General features: G+C 40.0%; 1 protein-coding gene across 1 annotated transcript in view; it reads left to right on the top strand.

Annotated features, from left to right (window-relative positions):
• Positions 1–15,883, top strand: part of LOC104508124 (glycosyltransferase-like protein LARGE1) — a gene marked incomplete at its 3' end in the record, with an annotated part of 115,697 nt that extends 99,814 nt beyond the window's left edge. Inside the window, exon 7 of the mRNA XM_010149639.1 lies at positions 15,712–15,883. Coding sequence (XP_010147941.1) covers positions 15,712–15,883 — 172 coding nt within the window. The remainder of the gene's footprint in view (positions 1–15,711) is intronic.
• Positions 15,884–16,415: the final 532 nt, after the last annotated feature.

Raw genomic sequence — 16,415 nt, 5'->3', positions numbered from 1 at the left:
ATAGTTAAAAAAATGTTTTGTTTGTAGGTTAAGATAGTCTACAGTGATGGATTGTGCTCATCCTGCAATGGTCATGTAGGACCACAGGCCAGCTGGATTGTTAAAATTGGACAGAACCATGTTTTAGGGATTGTCACCCAATCCACCTAAGATGCCTCTTCAAAGACTCCCTTCACCATCCAGACAGCAAACAAGTGTCCTGTTCAACAGATTGCATTGTCCATGTAAGAGTTATCCTAAGCCAAAATCCCAATTCTGTTAGCCTTTTTAATGTATGCTTTATGCATCTGTGCAACAAATGACACCAAAAGCAAATCAAATGCCATGATTTTTTTGCTACTGGTGGAAGCTTTTCCAATGAATTGGTAGGGCTCTGTGTATCACACATTGCCATATGCCAGTTTTGGAACCATGTTGAAGGAAATACTCCCAACAGAACTGCAGATACCACCTGCTGAATACGGGAGGGAGCGGACTGACAGTTGGGAAGTTGTGGGATGATATTTGATGAGCAGATTATTAGCTTAGTTTTAATCACATCAACTGCAGAGAGTAACAGTGATAACAGTGTTGACAAAGCTTTGAACAACAAAATGGGCCAGCGTTCTCCTGCATTCCACCATCTTACTGCTCAAACAATTCCAATGAATGTTGCAGAAGCAGCCATCCATAACAATTTATATTTCCAGGACTAATGACTGGCTACTAGCTATCATGGATTTTAACAGTTAGGTCATATTTGCATTGCACTGCTTGCATATTCTATGTTGTTCAAGGGCAGGGCCTGGTTGCTTATTTGTTAAGTAGTTCACTGCATGCCTCAGGCAGACACACAAAGTAATAAAGCAGATGTACATTACTTTCCTTCCTGTCTTTTCCACTTCACATGCAGGATTTAATTGCTATTAATGCAATACAGGATGTGAAACACAGTGTCTGTTTGTTTTTACATTCATTTATGCAGTGGTAGGTATTCAGTTAAAGTGTTTCTACAGCACTGTGCTTTTGGTCAAATACTGTCAGGTTACGGTGGGCTTGCAATGCTCCTGCATTTCACCAGCCTTTGGTCTTTTTTGTAAACTGGCTGTCTGTACCTGCCAGTGAATTAATAAGCATAGACAGCTCTTTCTTCCTGCCCTTTCCCTTTCGCTTTTAAAGAATGATATTTTTTTTAAATAAAAAGAAAAAAGGAAATTTAAGATTTTGAAAACCAAAGCCTATAATCAAAACATTGTACAGATGTTTGTAACTTGCATGTTTTAGTTTTAGACTTGAATTTCCACATTAGAATTGAGATTTTGTGCATTTGCTAATGAATATACTCAATACTAGAGACGTGAAGTCTCGGGTGATAAAATGTGCTTGTGGTTGTGACATAGTGCTACCTTGCTATGAGCAGGGTCTTTTATCCATGGTTTTCAGTACAGATGACTGGACATTAACATACCAAGCTTTGCAAGCCAAGATACTTTCCCTTCGGAGTGCTTGGGAGGAAATCCACCAAGAAACAGATAGCGATTCAAACTCCCCAGCACAGTGGAACCTTTGTGAAGTGGTCACAGTCTGTCCGTGCAGCCCGAGTAGTACTTCCTCTGCACTTCCGGTCCCTCTCCTGCACACAGAAAGCCATGCAACATTACAAATTAAACGTAGTGTGTTTTCCATTATCATTCAGAACCAGAATATGAAAAAAAGTAATTTTACATAAAATCACATTGGGTCTTAAATTTCTGCCTATTCAAAACACGCAGTGATGAAGAAGAGCTGTGGAAATCAGTGAGGCTGGTCAGAAATGGGTCATGAGAATGGGAGTCACGGTGCCATTATTTACTTCCAGAAGTTGTCAGCTGCTTAGTGACATCTGACTTTCATGAACAGCTTCACCTCTGACTTTGTCTGTGGAGAGAGGTAAAATACCAAAGGGGAATAGCTTTTTGCAGATTTTTGTATATTTTTTCCTTGGATTTACAAACGTGGTCAGTTCGTTCAAGATGGAACTGTAAGAATTTGTTATATTGGGATGAAGCCCAGTGTGGTGCAAGAAGGTGCAGCATTCCCAGTCTGCCTACTGTGTTATATTGTGCAGTGCTTCTACTGCACATCTGGCTTTTATAAACCCCTAATACTTTCCTACTGTTGCTGGTGTTTTGGAAACATTGGAGTTCTTTGTTAATGTTATAACTTACCTCTACCTGTTATGGGCTTTGCTTTAGCTCCACCTTTTTCTTGACTCTAGGGAAAAGCAGTACAGTCTTTGTACTACCTCCACCAGGAAGCCAGAGTAGCTGTTCTTTGTAATGTATATGAAGTGAGGAATAAGGAGCCCTCTCTCTTCCACTGCCATCACCCACATTTGTATTATAGTAGCTGACTGACATTTCAATAGCAAGGATTCCTATTCGGCTTTCTTAAACACCACCGTATTGCAGCAACATGTGCTGCACCACTAGGGATGGCTATTTTAGCAGAGAATGAGAAAAAGATTAATAGCTGCACATGAGCAGCTAACAGAATTAACTAAAATTCTTCAGTTGCACAAAAGTTATCCAATGCACTCAGGGAAAAAAAAAAGTTGTTAAATACACACAGTGCCACAAACTGACTGCTGCAACTATGTTTGTACTGTGTATCCCCATTACAGCAACTGTTTCCTCACAACTTCATCATCCACGCCTGAGAAATTAAGGCATTTTTCTGTCCTAACCTTGGACATACTGAAATTATTTAACACTTTGATCTGCATGAGGAGTATAGGTTGTATATCCCCAATATTTGCTGGGGAGAGTTAATGGGCATCCTGTGTTCCAGCACAGTTTCTTGGCACTAACAGATAAAAAGCTGGGAAGACTTACAATGACTGTGGTCGTAGATCTTAATGGCTTTTCACTTGCTCATAAGGATGCCTCCCTGTCAGAAGGCATTCGATTGCTGATAGAAGAACAGCAGTGGCTGTTCAAGGCTTTCCTATTCAGGATTGGTATTGATATGAACATCTTAGAAAAATGTTTAGTGATCCATGATTGTAGATTTACGAAGACCTGCAGTGTATATATTTCCATGTCTGATTGATAAGCTGAAAAACGATAGAAGGCTGGAAGGACTCCAAGAATACCCTTGGTTCAGCACCAGGGAGCTGGAATTGTTAAAATCCATCATTTTTAACGTACTTGGTTTTGGCATATTTCTGAGAAACAGCTGGAATTCAGGGAAGTGTTGCACAGTATTTCAGGCGTGAGCTCCTTCACACTGACTAGTCCAGCAGGCATTGTAGGGAGAAAGTGTTCTGAAGGGCTAGAGCTGAAATGGTCATTCTTGTGGTGAAAAGTGATGGTCACCTTACCTGGGCACACCTCTTTGTATGAGGCTTTTTCACAGCAGTGGAAAGACAGAAGCCGTGCTGTGTGTCTGACGTTGCAGGAGCACATGGTGGGTGAAGTGCAGTCACTCTTGTTACAGGTCTTCTGAAACCATCTCAGCCTGGGTAATGGCATTCAGGCTGATCTGGAGTTTGAGTGCCTGCTTCTAAGGGAAGGTAAATAATAAGGTCATTAATTAAATGCCACTGATGGTACCTCTTTTTGAGTCAACTTGGTATGAGAACATTTAAATTTTTTAATTGAGAAATTATTTCTGTTAGTGGATATACCACTTTTCAGGTCAAATTGACTTAATCCAGCAAAAGTTTCATTTCTGGGGTATATAGTAAGGTTATTAATTAGATGTCATTAATAGTACCTTTTTTGAATCAGCTTGATATGAGAACATTTGAATTTCTAAACTGTGAAATTTCATGTCTGTTAGGGAAGAGACCACTTTGCAAATCAAACTGACTTTATCCTGCAAGCTTCTTTTTTTGAGGTTTAGGAGGATGGTGTCTAGGTCTCACCCTTTCAGCACAAGGATGAAAACTCAGCAGTGTTTTGATGTCCTGATAATTCTCCCTTATACTGTTCCATTACTTCAGGTTTGACTCCTTTCACAGTTGAATGGATTCCACAGTTTTTAGCTGATGCAGTTGAAAGCCTTTATAAAATGGTTCCAGCTCTATTGTTTTAACCAGCCATTTAAGATCTGTGTTCACCTGCCTGACTGCATTTTTAGCTGATGGTCCTTAGGGTGAAACTACAAGATTACATGGAATTAGGGTGACACTGATGGCCTTAGCCCTCACAACAAAAGTTTCAAGAACTGTAAGAGATACATGCCTGCTACACGGACCCTTCCTTTAAATACCACTCATGCAAATTCACTGTTATCTTAAATATTTGACCAATATTTAACCAAAACCTAGGCAAGAAGCTAGACTGGTTTCGTGAGCATGAAGCTCAACATTTCTTGCTTTGGAGGAGCTCAGCTTTCCCAATAATGTCTCTATTTTCTTCAGAAAATTGTCTGTCTAGTTAGTGCTGCATTGTTTGAGAGACATCTTATCCCTTTCTAGTAACAAAGAAAAATAATAAGTGTCCCCCCCTTGCATTCAGTGCTTCTTATACTGGGTTATTGTTAGTATTGCTTGTTCATAATTGTAATACGTTTTATCCTTTGTGATCTTTTTTTTTTATCCCAGATGCATTTCTGGAGCTTTTTAGTCTCCTGAAGTTTTGAAGTATTATAATACTTACCACTGGAGAAAGGGTCACTGCTTCATGTGATTTTTGTTCTCTTGAAGCAACAATTGAAATATAAAAAGTTCCACTCACATGGCTTCCAACCGTGCAGGATGGAGGTTGATTTGTTTTCCTGCAAATTCTTTGCTTTTCCTGAAAATAAGAGAACGAACAGATCTTTGTGGGATATAGGCTTTATTCCACCAGCCAGATGCATGTTCCACCTACTAATGGCTTCTTCCTTGGTGCAGCATTTTCAGTTATTAAAGTTTCACCATTCTTGCTCTGAAGGTAGAAACAGTAAAAGTTTAGATCTGGAGAGAGGTGATTTTACTGGTGAGATGCTGGATAATAGCTAGTGATTTCCTTCTGAATAGAGGAATGAGTCCTTTTTCTTTTTTTTTTCCACATGTATTTGCTATGTTTTAACTTCGTATTAGGATGTGAGAGGTCTGGTGGAAGCTGCATTCCCACATCCTTTCTACAAAACATCATCTTCTGCAACTCTGACTGTTGCACTGAAGTACATTCTGTTTCATATTGGACAGAAAGAAACAGGATAAAATCTTTCAGTCTTAAAAGGGTCATTTTTAGGTTTTGACTGGGGATTTTTTTGCATGTGATAACTACTATTTTAGACCTGCAGTCTCCTGCCAGGTGTTACTTGGTTAATAACAGTCACTGTAACTGTTCTTCCACCTTCTTTCATCATCCTTAAAAAAGGGATTCTTGCACAAAATCCAGTAAGGAAAAAAAAATCCCACTTCAGATACATTTTTGTCACCAAGCTGAGGCTGTTGTCTATCCAACTTAACCTGTGTTTATGCAGGAGATGGTATTGCTGTTTATTCTGGACAATGCATCTTGATGAGACCTGTTTAATATCCTGACATTGTGCAAAATACAGATTGGATGCCTCTGGACTTTGACCCCAAGGGCTGCATGGAAAATTGCCAGAACGTATAATGGCTGCAGCTCATGTGTATGTATTTGCATAGTTACTAAAATTAATAAGCTGGCAATGATAATATTTTCAAGGATTTGTATCTTCCCTGAAAAGAGCTTGTTGATTGAATTCACTAGCGATTAAATTGTGCAATTGATCTTTCTTATCTTTCCATACAAGTGAAGTGAGAAGGGAAGCCATGAGTTGCTTTTGACCACCGCCCAAATTCTAGCCAAACCTACATGTCAGTTAGCTTTTAGCAGAAAGCTCTGGCTTCCTGCCATTTTATCTAGTCCAGCTTGTGTGTGTCTCTTCACTCATTCACTGAGGAAGAAAAAAAAGAGAAGTCTCTCTTATCTTCTAGGGAGAACCTACACTTTTGGCTCTGCTGGAGAGGTATGACTGGGAGGCTGGCGTTTGGTTTATTCTCACTCACCTCTCTAAGGATGCTCTTGTAGGTCCTCCACCCTTCACTACCACACTGAGAAACCGCTGGAGTTGAGGCCAAAGGCCGCAAAGGAACAAGAAACAGCACTAAGTGAGACCGGCCAGACTTTTCTGTTCTTCAGTCTCTTCTTGTACAAATGAATAGAGAAAAACAAAGAGGGCATTCAGCCTTTTGGAGATAGCAAGAAACTGAGGAGAGTTTTCTCTTAGGAGGAGACTAAGAATGTTTCAGAGGAGAGTAAAGAAAAGGACTCAGAATCAAATGGAAACTGTCCGTTTGAGTTTGGTGGGGCTAAGCAAGAAGAGAGGGATGGAAACTGTGTGGAGAAAAGGCAGCCAAAGACCTAAGGGGAGGGAGAAAATCCTCAGTGATCCCAGGAGGTGAAATACTATTTGGTCATTTCTTCTCTGAAGAAGATTTATGGCTGAATATATGGCTGGTACCTAAATGGCAGGGACAAAAAAAGACCCATTAATTTTACTTTATAACAGTCTGCAGTTTCAGCTGTATAAAGCACATTGGTTCCAAAAACAGAGCATATCTTCACTCTTGGTACCCTCAGTTAATTTTGTTATTAAGGAAGTTGTTTTGAAGAAGCATCCTTAAATCAAGTTTTTCCCACTTGTCTGCCCTTTGTGTACATGTCTGTATTTGTGAGAGATGTGGAAAGAAAGAAGGAAAAAAAACCCCAAAACCAAACATCAGCGTCAGTCAGACTATGTTACAGACTTTGCTACAGAGATGAGAATTAATTTGCAGTTATTTTCCTTTGCTGTATGCTGGTTCTGTTTTGGAAGGTTTTGCTTGGTCTGCCTTTTTGGTATCTAATCTTCCTTTCCAGTTGTGACTTGTTCCGCAGTTTCTGCATTTACTCTACATTATCCAGGACTCAGAGGTTCAGATAATCATCCCTTTCTATCTTAACCTTTTTGCTCACCGCTATTTGTATCCAGACTTGTTGCATGTATGTGTGGAAGATATCATCTGTTCATAAAGCAAGAGATGAGGCAGAATTCTATTAAAGTCACCAGAGATTCTGTGATGAGTAAGAAGAACGGCAGCAAAGGCCAGCAGAAATAGAAAATAATTTTAGCAAAAATGTATGAATTCTCATCTCCTTACAGTTGTTTCTCAGTGTGAATTATTACTATTTTTTAAGTACTCTGGCACCAGAAATTCTGAATCTAGAAAAGTTCCCCAGCTTTGCTGGATTCCTGGTTTCCTTGACAACCATTCATATAAATAGTAAGGACATGTTGGGGGGGAGGGGGAAGAATATCAGTATAATCAAATGCTGCGAATCACCCAGGAAAAAATTAAATTCAAGGCTGAAGTTATAAGTTACCCAGCAAACATTAACAGCAGAGTCTGGTTTCATTTAAATAAGGCTCTTCTGCTAATGTTTGCTGGATACCTGAGAAGGATGGAGCAAAGGCAGTGAGTTACCAAAGGTGAGATGCAAGGAGATTCCTTTTGGCATTCTTCAAAAAGAAACTATTACAGGTGACAGTCACCCAGGCTCTTTGGTCACTTGGAATTGTGCACATGCTCTTTCTCCTCCTGCCCCTGCCCCTCCATGCCATTGTTTTGTTTTGGTTTTGAGTTTTTTGTTTGTTTGTTTGTTTAGTTATTATCTGTAAAAAATAAATACAGCATGCTAAAGACAGGCATGAATGATGCCCATATTTAAGTGTTAACCTGCTATTCCTCTCCTTTCTCAATGATTCAGTTAACCTGATCTTAGCAACAGGATATTGATATTGCTCTCTGGGAGGCATGAGAGTGAGAAAGGGACTCAGCCAGATGTCCCTGCAAAGAGTTTAGCTGTTGTGAGGTATGGTCAGTGTGAAATGGAAAGATTATCCTGAAACTAACCCTGATCTTTGCTAGTGCTGCTGGTATTGTGACTCAGTTTTCATCAGTGTGAGAAGAGGCATGGCAGAAATTCACAGCAGGATGAAGTTGGCCCTGTGTGAAAGTGAAAATCTGTGATGAGAAAAACTGCATCTACAAAAGTTCCTGTGCTGTGCCAGCCATATGATACTGTTTTCCCCCTGTTATTATGTTTTGTGTTGCAAAAAGTTAGTAGTATGGTTGTCATTAAAATGGTGACAGTACTGTCCTCCAGTTTATAAGGCACAACAAAGCCCTAGTTCTATTAGTTTTATCTTAAATAAAGGTCACATGATTTTAAAAAATAGTCTTGCTCCTTGTAGTGTTCCTAGAAGCAGTAAAGCACTAAACAAGTAATGAAAAAGCTGTGAAAACAAGTTATCAACTGTTTCTAGGCAGTTATTTATTCAGTCTGAGGAATTATCTATTTTTATTGTTATCTGATTCATACATCAGAGTTTCCAGGGCTGTTTCCCATGCCTGGGCCATTTGTAAGGGCTGCCTGAAGCTAGCAGCTACCAAAGAATTTGGATGGTCTTCCATCACAGAGATCCCTCCAGCTCTAAGTTCTTGCACCATGTAGATAGCGCTGGTTTCAGGTCAGTGTCAGATACAATTCAGAACAATCCAGATAAAATTTCTGCAGATCTACAACACTCTATGGTCGTGCTGTGGCCTGGAAGATTTGGTTTGTTTTGTTTCACTTTGTTCACTCTTTTTTAAGATCCTGAAGTCTGACAGATAAAATTTTCAGGAAGATAGTGCCTGTGTTGAAGTTGGTGAGAACAAGTACATGCTGAATACTTTGGGAAATCCGGGCTTCCATCAAGTCATTCATTACAAAACCTAATTCCCACTTACCTTTATTTCAAGCTGTATATTCTAGATGCCAGATATTTTTAATAGCAAAACCTGGCATGAAAGCTCTAGAGAGGCAGGATTACCCTCAGACTGCCTTTTCAACTTCCCCCAGCCTTTTCTGTTTTCTGACTCCATGTATTTGCTGCTGGCTCTTTCCCCACTGCAGTCAATCTGCAGCCGTTAAGTCTGGGTGGTGGTGGGATTTGGATCTATTTAATCCCATTTATTAGTCCACCTCTGAGAGGGGTGTGCCCAAGTGGCTTGTTGTTTCTCAGCCTGGTACATCAACCCAGCCAGTCTGACCTTCAGACTCTTGGAAGATACTGGTCTCAATGGTGCCTTTGTGAAGTCAGCTGTGCAGAAAGGGTGTCTTATTTGGACTGGGGATGGGGATATTATGTCATCGCTGAGGATTATGTTGATTGATTTTTTTTTCCAAGCATATCTAGGAAGATGCAGTAAATGTAGTGAGAAAATCAATGCGGTATTGAAGGTTGCATTTTTCCAGTGTAAAGTGTTTAAGGACATGCTGCCAGGGAAAACACTTCATCAGCCAAACTTCCCTCATCTGAACAGGAAGCACTTTTTGTAGCTCAGGGGGTGTTACAGCGCTATATATTCTGTGGGACAGTGAGAAATTCTGTTAAGAAAATGGAAAAAAATGTTATTTAACAGACAAGAGAGTCTGACAAGAACATCGTGAAATTCAACAAGAAGTGCAAAGTGTTGCACCTGGGATCTAACCCATGCACCAGTGTATGCTGTGGGCCACACAGCTGGAAAGCAGCTTGGCAGAAAAAGGATCTGGGAGTCTTGGTGGACATGAGCTAGCAACATGCCTACCCTTGGGAGAAAGAAGGATAATGGTATCCTTGGCTGCATTTGACAAATTACTGCCAGCTGGTCAAGGGTGGTGATCTTTCCCCTCTACTCAGCATTGGTAGACCACACCTCGAATGCTGGGTGCAGTTCTGGGCTCCCCATTACAATAGAAACATGGTCATAGTGGAGAGAGTCCAACCAAGGGCCATAAAGGTGATGAAGAGACTGGAGCATCTCACATATGAGGAAAGACTGAGAGTGCTGGGCCTGTTTAGCCTGGAGAAGGCTCATCAATGTATATTAATACCTGAAGGAAAGGAGCAAAGATTATAGAACCAGGCTCTTTTCAGAGCTGGCCAGTGATAGAACAAGGGTCAGTGAGGACAAACTGAAGTAAAGGATATTCCCTCTGAATATCAGGAAGCACTTTTTACTGTGAAGGGTGTCTGAATACTGGCACAGATTGGTCAGGGAGGTTGTTGAGTCTCTATCCTTGAAGATACTAAAGCTGTCTGGACATGGTCCTGGGCAACTGACACTAGGTGTCCCTGCTTGAGTAGTGGGGTTGGACCAGGAGACCTCCAGGGGTCCCTTCCAACTTCAACCATTCTGTGATGCTGTATGGACTTCAACCTATTAGTCACGGAAAGTCAAGATAGATTTTCTTCTGGTAGGGAGGTAATCAAATCTGGTTAACTGATGAAAAGCTGTATCTGGAAGGGGAATGCAGACTCGGGTTCATGTAGTTGTCTAGCTAAGACTTGAGTGCTTTGTTTAAGGGTGCTGTTATCTACCCTCTCCCAATCCAATAAGCACATAGCAAGCCAGGTTGTTAAGTTTTCTGTTGACTTCCAGTACTTAAAGGAAGAGGGTTAAGTAATGAGTAATTTACAACAAACAGGAGTTGTAAATAAGATGTGACAGTCTGCTACAGGATTTTGTGGTTGCTAAAAACTTACAGGACTTCAAAAATCAACCAAATTCACAGTTGAAAAATCCATCAAAAGCTGTTAAAGAAAAAAAAATACCACCTCTAGCTCCAAAATTTGGTGCAAATTCTGTGGTGACATGTCGTGTCAGGACAAGAGGTAATGTGTTTAAATTGAAAGAGGGTAGGTATAGATTGGACATCAGAAAGTAATTCTTCACGGGGAGAGTGGTGAGGCACTGGAACAGGTTGCCCAGAGAAGCTGTGGATGCCCCATCCCTGGAAGTGTCCAAGGCCAGGCTGGATGAGGCTTTGAGCAACCTGGTCTAGTGGAAGGTGTCCCTGCCCATGGCAGGGGGGGTGGAACTGGATGGGCTTTAAGGTCCCATCCAACCCAAACCGTTCTGTGATTCTATGGAATTGTCAGAGGATGAGAGTATATATGGGAGCAGTACTGCTGTACTTCACTGGTTTTATATTCTTTGGTAGGCACCTGTCACCATCCACTGCCAGATGTCAGCTGCTGAGCTTGATGGACTCATGGTCTGACAAGATTCAGGCACCCATAAGTTGATTGTCCGTTCCTATTGGTCACTGTTCCAACTTCCATTCTGCTCCTGCTGGTAGTATTTTCCAAATTTGCTGTCTGCTAAGTCTACAAGACCAAGTCTCCATCCCTTTCAAAGGGGCTCAAGGTACCTGCCCTAGTACAGATTTCATTTACAGCTACAGAGCGGTCAGTATTCGGCTGAGAAGCCTGGGCAAATTTCCTTATCACCTGTTTGAGGGGAGGAAATTAGAATATTTAGGGGAAAAAAAAATCACTGCAATTCCTTAAAAAAGTACACTGTGAGAGTCGAAGTCTGAGTGAATATATTTTTGATGACTCCAGTTGTGCTCTTTAATCTCAGTGTGTGGGCAACCAGACTCAAGTGTTTTTAAGAACAAAAATACTTTAAAAATTGGAAGTATAGTCACTATACAAATCATATTTGTATCATTTCCATCATGGGACAAGAGGAAGCAGCGTCAAGTGTCACCAGGGAGGGTTTCGAGTGGCTTTGAGCAGCCTGGTCTAGTGGAAGGTGTCCCTGCCCATGGCAGGGGGGTTGGAGCTAGATGATCTTTAAGGTCCCTTCCAACCCAAACCATTCTATGATTCTATGATTCTATATTAGGAAAAATTTCTTCATTGAAATGGTTGTGTAATTGTGTCACCATCCCTGGAGGTATTTGAAAGACATGTACATGTGGCACTTAAGGACATGATTTAGTGGTAGACTTGGCAGGGCTGGGTTAATGTTGGACTTGATGATCTTTAAGGTCTTTTCCAACATAAACTATTCCATGATTCTGTAGAAAGAAGGAAGTTGATTTGAAGCTGTGTGTCCATATTAGACTTTCCTCCTTAAAAAGGGCACTTCTGGTGACTAATGAACATTTCTACAGTGTTAGCAACACTGAGAAAGCTGAGCTAAGCTGTGTACAGACACTGTCTTTTAGCCAGCTTTTCCCATAGATAGAGCATAGTTAGAGAAGACAGCTCCCTGGTGAAGTATCACTGGATGTGGAGACTGTTGCTCCTGCTTCTCTGGCATTTACCAGAGTGATCAGCTGTGTGCAGCAGGCAGACTCCGGGGCATTTAATTTCTGCATTCATAGCCAGAAAGCACCAAAGAATTTAGATAATTTAGTATAATTTCAGTCCAATGATGGAAATAATAAAGATCGTTCTGATGAAAGACCTTTAGTGAGAAGATATTTCACTTAGCTTACCTAAAAGAATCGCTGTCAGCACCAGCTAAATGCCTTTCTTTACTCTGCTCCCATGAACAAAAAATCCACATGTTGAGAGGGAGAGATCTGAGGTGTGCTATTTCTGCTGAACTGAGAATTATACAAATTGCAAAGTATGTCACACTATTTTGTTTCACTTTCTTTTTTACAAACTCTCTCTTTTTCCTGTACCTGCTGTATCTTCTGGGAATATTTGTTCTCTGAAGGCAACTCTGATCTAGCTTGTAAAGCAAATGGTTCACAAACATTCCATATGTGGGCCATTTTAACTATGCTGGAATAAAAAAAAAGTATGAAGACTTACAGAAAATATTTAGACAATATTTAGTGAAATGAAATGGCTAACTGTTACAAGTTTTATCAAAGTGGACAGCTTGGAGGGTGCAGAATCTTGCAGGAGTTTGTGCTTAGGCCACCTTAATTATCTCAAACTGGCACTTCTTAACTACCAAGCACCTATTCAACCATAGGGTTCTTGTATTTCTTTTAGTAAGGCTGTATGTAATATCCAGAGAGAGCAAGCGTTCACAGTGCTGTTGTGTAGCATGAGGAATTTTCCTTGGCATGAATTTGGAATGGTTACATTATTTATGAATAGCAAAGCTGTGAAGAAATTTTGCTGGGGACTAATTAGGACCCCTGTTTATGTCTTAGACAAGTCTGCATCAGAGGAGAGAAAACTTCATATATGTTAAACCAATTGGCAGTTCAAACTTCAACATATGCTCAAATCAAACACGTGCGAGCCAGCTGTGATAGAACATTTGGAATAAGGATTGCTCCTTTAATTTTCAAAAGCAATCCTTTCAGTCATAAGGCTTCAGGGTGGCAGGCTTCTGGCTTCTGTGTGCCAGATCAGAAGAAAGAACCAGGCAAGATTGTTTCCTCCCTGCATTGATACATGGCAATGGTGTTAGATATTTGGAATCCTAAGAGCAAAGAAAGTAATGGCTCCTTGAAGGTGACTTACTTTTCCAGCCATTTTTTACCTTCCCTGCTTGTCTCAGACTATCCATGTGACATCTGAACCACTGCCTTATTAGGCTTATTTGCATAAGCATATTAGGAGGTATTCTGGAACAATATTGCATTTTGACTAATTAAATGAAGGATCTGACATCCAAAATTAATAACATAGGGGTAGGTAATAATAAAAGCAAGCTCAAGTCTGTAAAATTACTTTTAACTCTTTTACCATGTCAGTATGACTAGAGAGCTGATCTCCATGGCTGGTCTAGAACAGAAGACATCAAGTGGCAGATTCAGAATGATACGCAAAGTTTGGGGAAGCAGGGTAAATACTGCTTTGCTGAGACCTTGATGTCATTGTCGCTTCCTAGGGCAATCATGTGAGAGAACTAGGACCACAGGAACTGGAGCTTTGAGGATGTGGATTTGAAATGACCTCTGTTACACACGTAGAAGACATTTATGGAGAACGTTGAGGTTCATTTTTTTATATAACTAGAGACAAGATTGGCATATATCTGGGAGACAGAAACTAGATTTCTAAACACCATGCAAATTACAGAGAGGGTAAGCTAGAAAGAATGAAATAAGAGTGATGGCTCATAAATTAAAACACACTGTGTGTTACTTTGTTACTTCACTCTCTCATTTCTTTCATAGTCGTTTATACCGGCGACCTAGGATTCCTTGCTTGTGCTACTTCTGGCATTCTACAGTGCAAATCCTATAGAGACCTCAAGTACATAATAAGTATGTGTGTAGGAGGCAATTCCAGCCAATTTTATATGCAAGTGATTACATATGAATTATATGCAGACAAGGGTACATACAAATGGATTGCCAGAGTGAGATACTTTTCAAAAAAACTAAACAAAACTGCACACTTCAGTTTGCCCTTTCTGTTTTGGGTTTGTTTTAAGGTGACCTGCTTTTCCTGCTTTTCCCTTTAAAATTTTGCAGTTATCCTCAAACATTTGCTCTAATACGTTCAGGTTTTTTAATGAACTTAGCAGTGGGGGGGGAGCTCTGCCGTGGTACAGGAACCCTGAGAATACAGAAGAAAGTTGTGTGCCGTTTTGAAGGGAAAAGAGCAGATCATCTTACATCAGCAGAGGCCTTGTCACTTTATATTCAAAAAGAAATGCACTCCAAGCAGCTATTATTAGCTTTTCTTCAACCACTCTTTCAACTTCCAAGGAAAGTTTAGAAACCCATTCTGTTATGGGAATGTTTTCTTGATGGATTTTGGAGGAAATGAGCTCTTCTGCGCAAAAGCTGTTTCACATAGTAAACTTTACAATGCCAGTGAATAGATATGAGACATTTAAACAACAGAATAAATCTTCTCAGTTTTATGAGTGCCCTTAGTTTCTGCTTACTTTGTCTGAGGTATAACAGGCCAGGACAAATCCTGAAATCTGTCTCACTCTGGTCCCCTGTAGAAAAAATACTAATTGAAGTTAACGAGATGGTGACTTAGGGGAAAACTTAAAATCTGGAAATTGTAGTTCCTGCCCTTTAAAACATTAAACAAGAGGAGTAACTGACAGGGCAATAGGAACTTCACAAAAACTTCTATATCCACTTTCCATAGTGACACGTAATATTTGAGAACTTGAGACTCGCAGAAAGAAAATAAAACCTAGCAGATGGAACATCCTAGTGCCAGTAGCACAATGAACTATTGAGATTAGTTTCCCAACTTATTTTAGAAGCTGTACAAATGTTTTGTTTAGCCCTTACTGAAGAAATGTAACTATTTGGGTCTGCCTCTTCAATATATAACAAACAAAAATATGTGGTTAAAAATGTTCTTCCACTTTCTCCACTTTTGAGCCTGTACATGTGATGTGGCTAGTTGTAAGTTAAAGATGCAGGCTTAAGGAAAAATTGAGTTTGTAAGAAACAATTATTTTTAAATTTTCTGGTCTATTATTCCAAATGACTGGCCTTATGAAATGCTGACCTCCAAACCTGTAAGAAATAAAAGGGAAAAAATTATATTTGTTACTTCTACTTAAGAGTTAGAAAATTCTGGGAATGGTAAACACAAAAAATTTTTGTCTCTTTGAAAATGAAAGCAATCTACAGTACACCTGAAGTTTTGGATTACAAATGTATTTCAATTTTAGCAGGATACATGATGTCTCAGAACTGATTGTACCAGGTTGGAAAGACTCAACTAATTTTAATTATATTGTGCAAAGCAGTTGCCTTAAAGAACTTTTCAAGCTTCCAGAAACTTTAGCATGTTTCAGAGCTTCTGAAGTTAATTTCAAAGCAGGGATTTAAATGACTGTTTCCCTGTGGCATTTTATGGTGGTGTATTGCTGGTACTCAGAGATCTTCCACTGTTACAAGAATCTAGAGTCAGGAGGAGGTTCTCTCTCTAATGAAGAATATTTTTTCTTTCTCTTTCCCACTTCCCATTTCCCATCAGTCGGAAGTGTCTTGGATTCCCAACAAACACTACTCTGGGATTTACGGGCTGATGAAGTTGGTTCTGACTAAGACTCTACCTTCCAATCTTGAGCGAGTCATTGTCCTCGACACAGACATAACATTTGCCACTGACATTGCTGAGCTATGGGCCGTCTTTCACAAGTTCAAAGGTATTCTCATGATTTTTTTACTGTCTTTATTTGTGGGAGAGGGAGAATGGTAAAGCAGACAGTACAGTGGGGGTAAAAGGGCTATCTGAGATTTGTTAAATGTTTTCACTGTTTTGTTTGAATATAATTGTTCTGTTTGTGAGCTCTTTCCTCAGCAATGTTCCGTACAGAATGATTGACAATACTGATTGTCTATGTAGTTTGTTTTATTGGTCTAAATATTTGGGACAGGTAAGAGCTTGACAATACAGATGATAAAGAATTATGAGGATGCTATAGTGACCTACAATTCAAGCACCTGTACAGGTCAATAGAAATGAGTTACTGCTTGCTCTTCTTAATGAGCTGATGAAGGGTTCTGGATTTGAAGTATCCACCTAAAGTAGTTTTCTCCACCTATACCCATTTTCCACAGCTCCCCAAACTCCTTGATAGCGTGACCAAGAAAGGACACTTTCAGAATAATGGTGTAAGGAGATGATCACAAAAAAAGTTCCCCACTACCCTACTGTGCTGAGTTCAGTCAGGAAAG

The sequence above is a fragment of the Eurypyga helias genome, unplaced genomic scaffold, assembly GCF_000690775.1.
Source record: "Eurypyga helias isolate BGI_N326 unplaced genomic scaffold, ASM69077v1 scaffold724, whole genome shotgun sequence".
Lineage (NCBI taxonomy): Eukaryota > Metazoa > Chordata > Aves > Eurypygiformes > Eurypygidae > Eurypyga > Eurypyga helias.
This window is presented reverse-complemented; position numbering and strand designations above follow the sequence as displayed.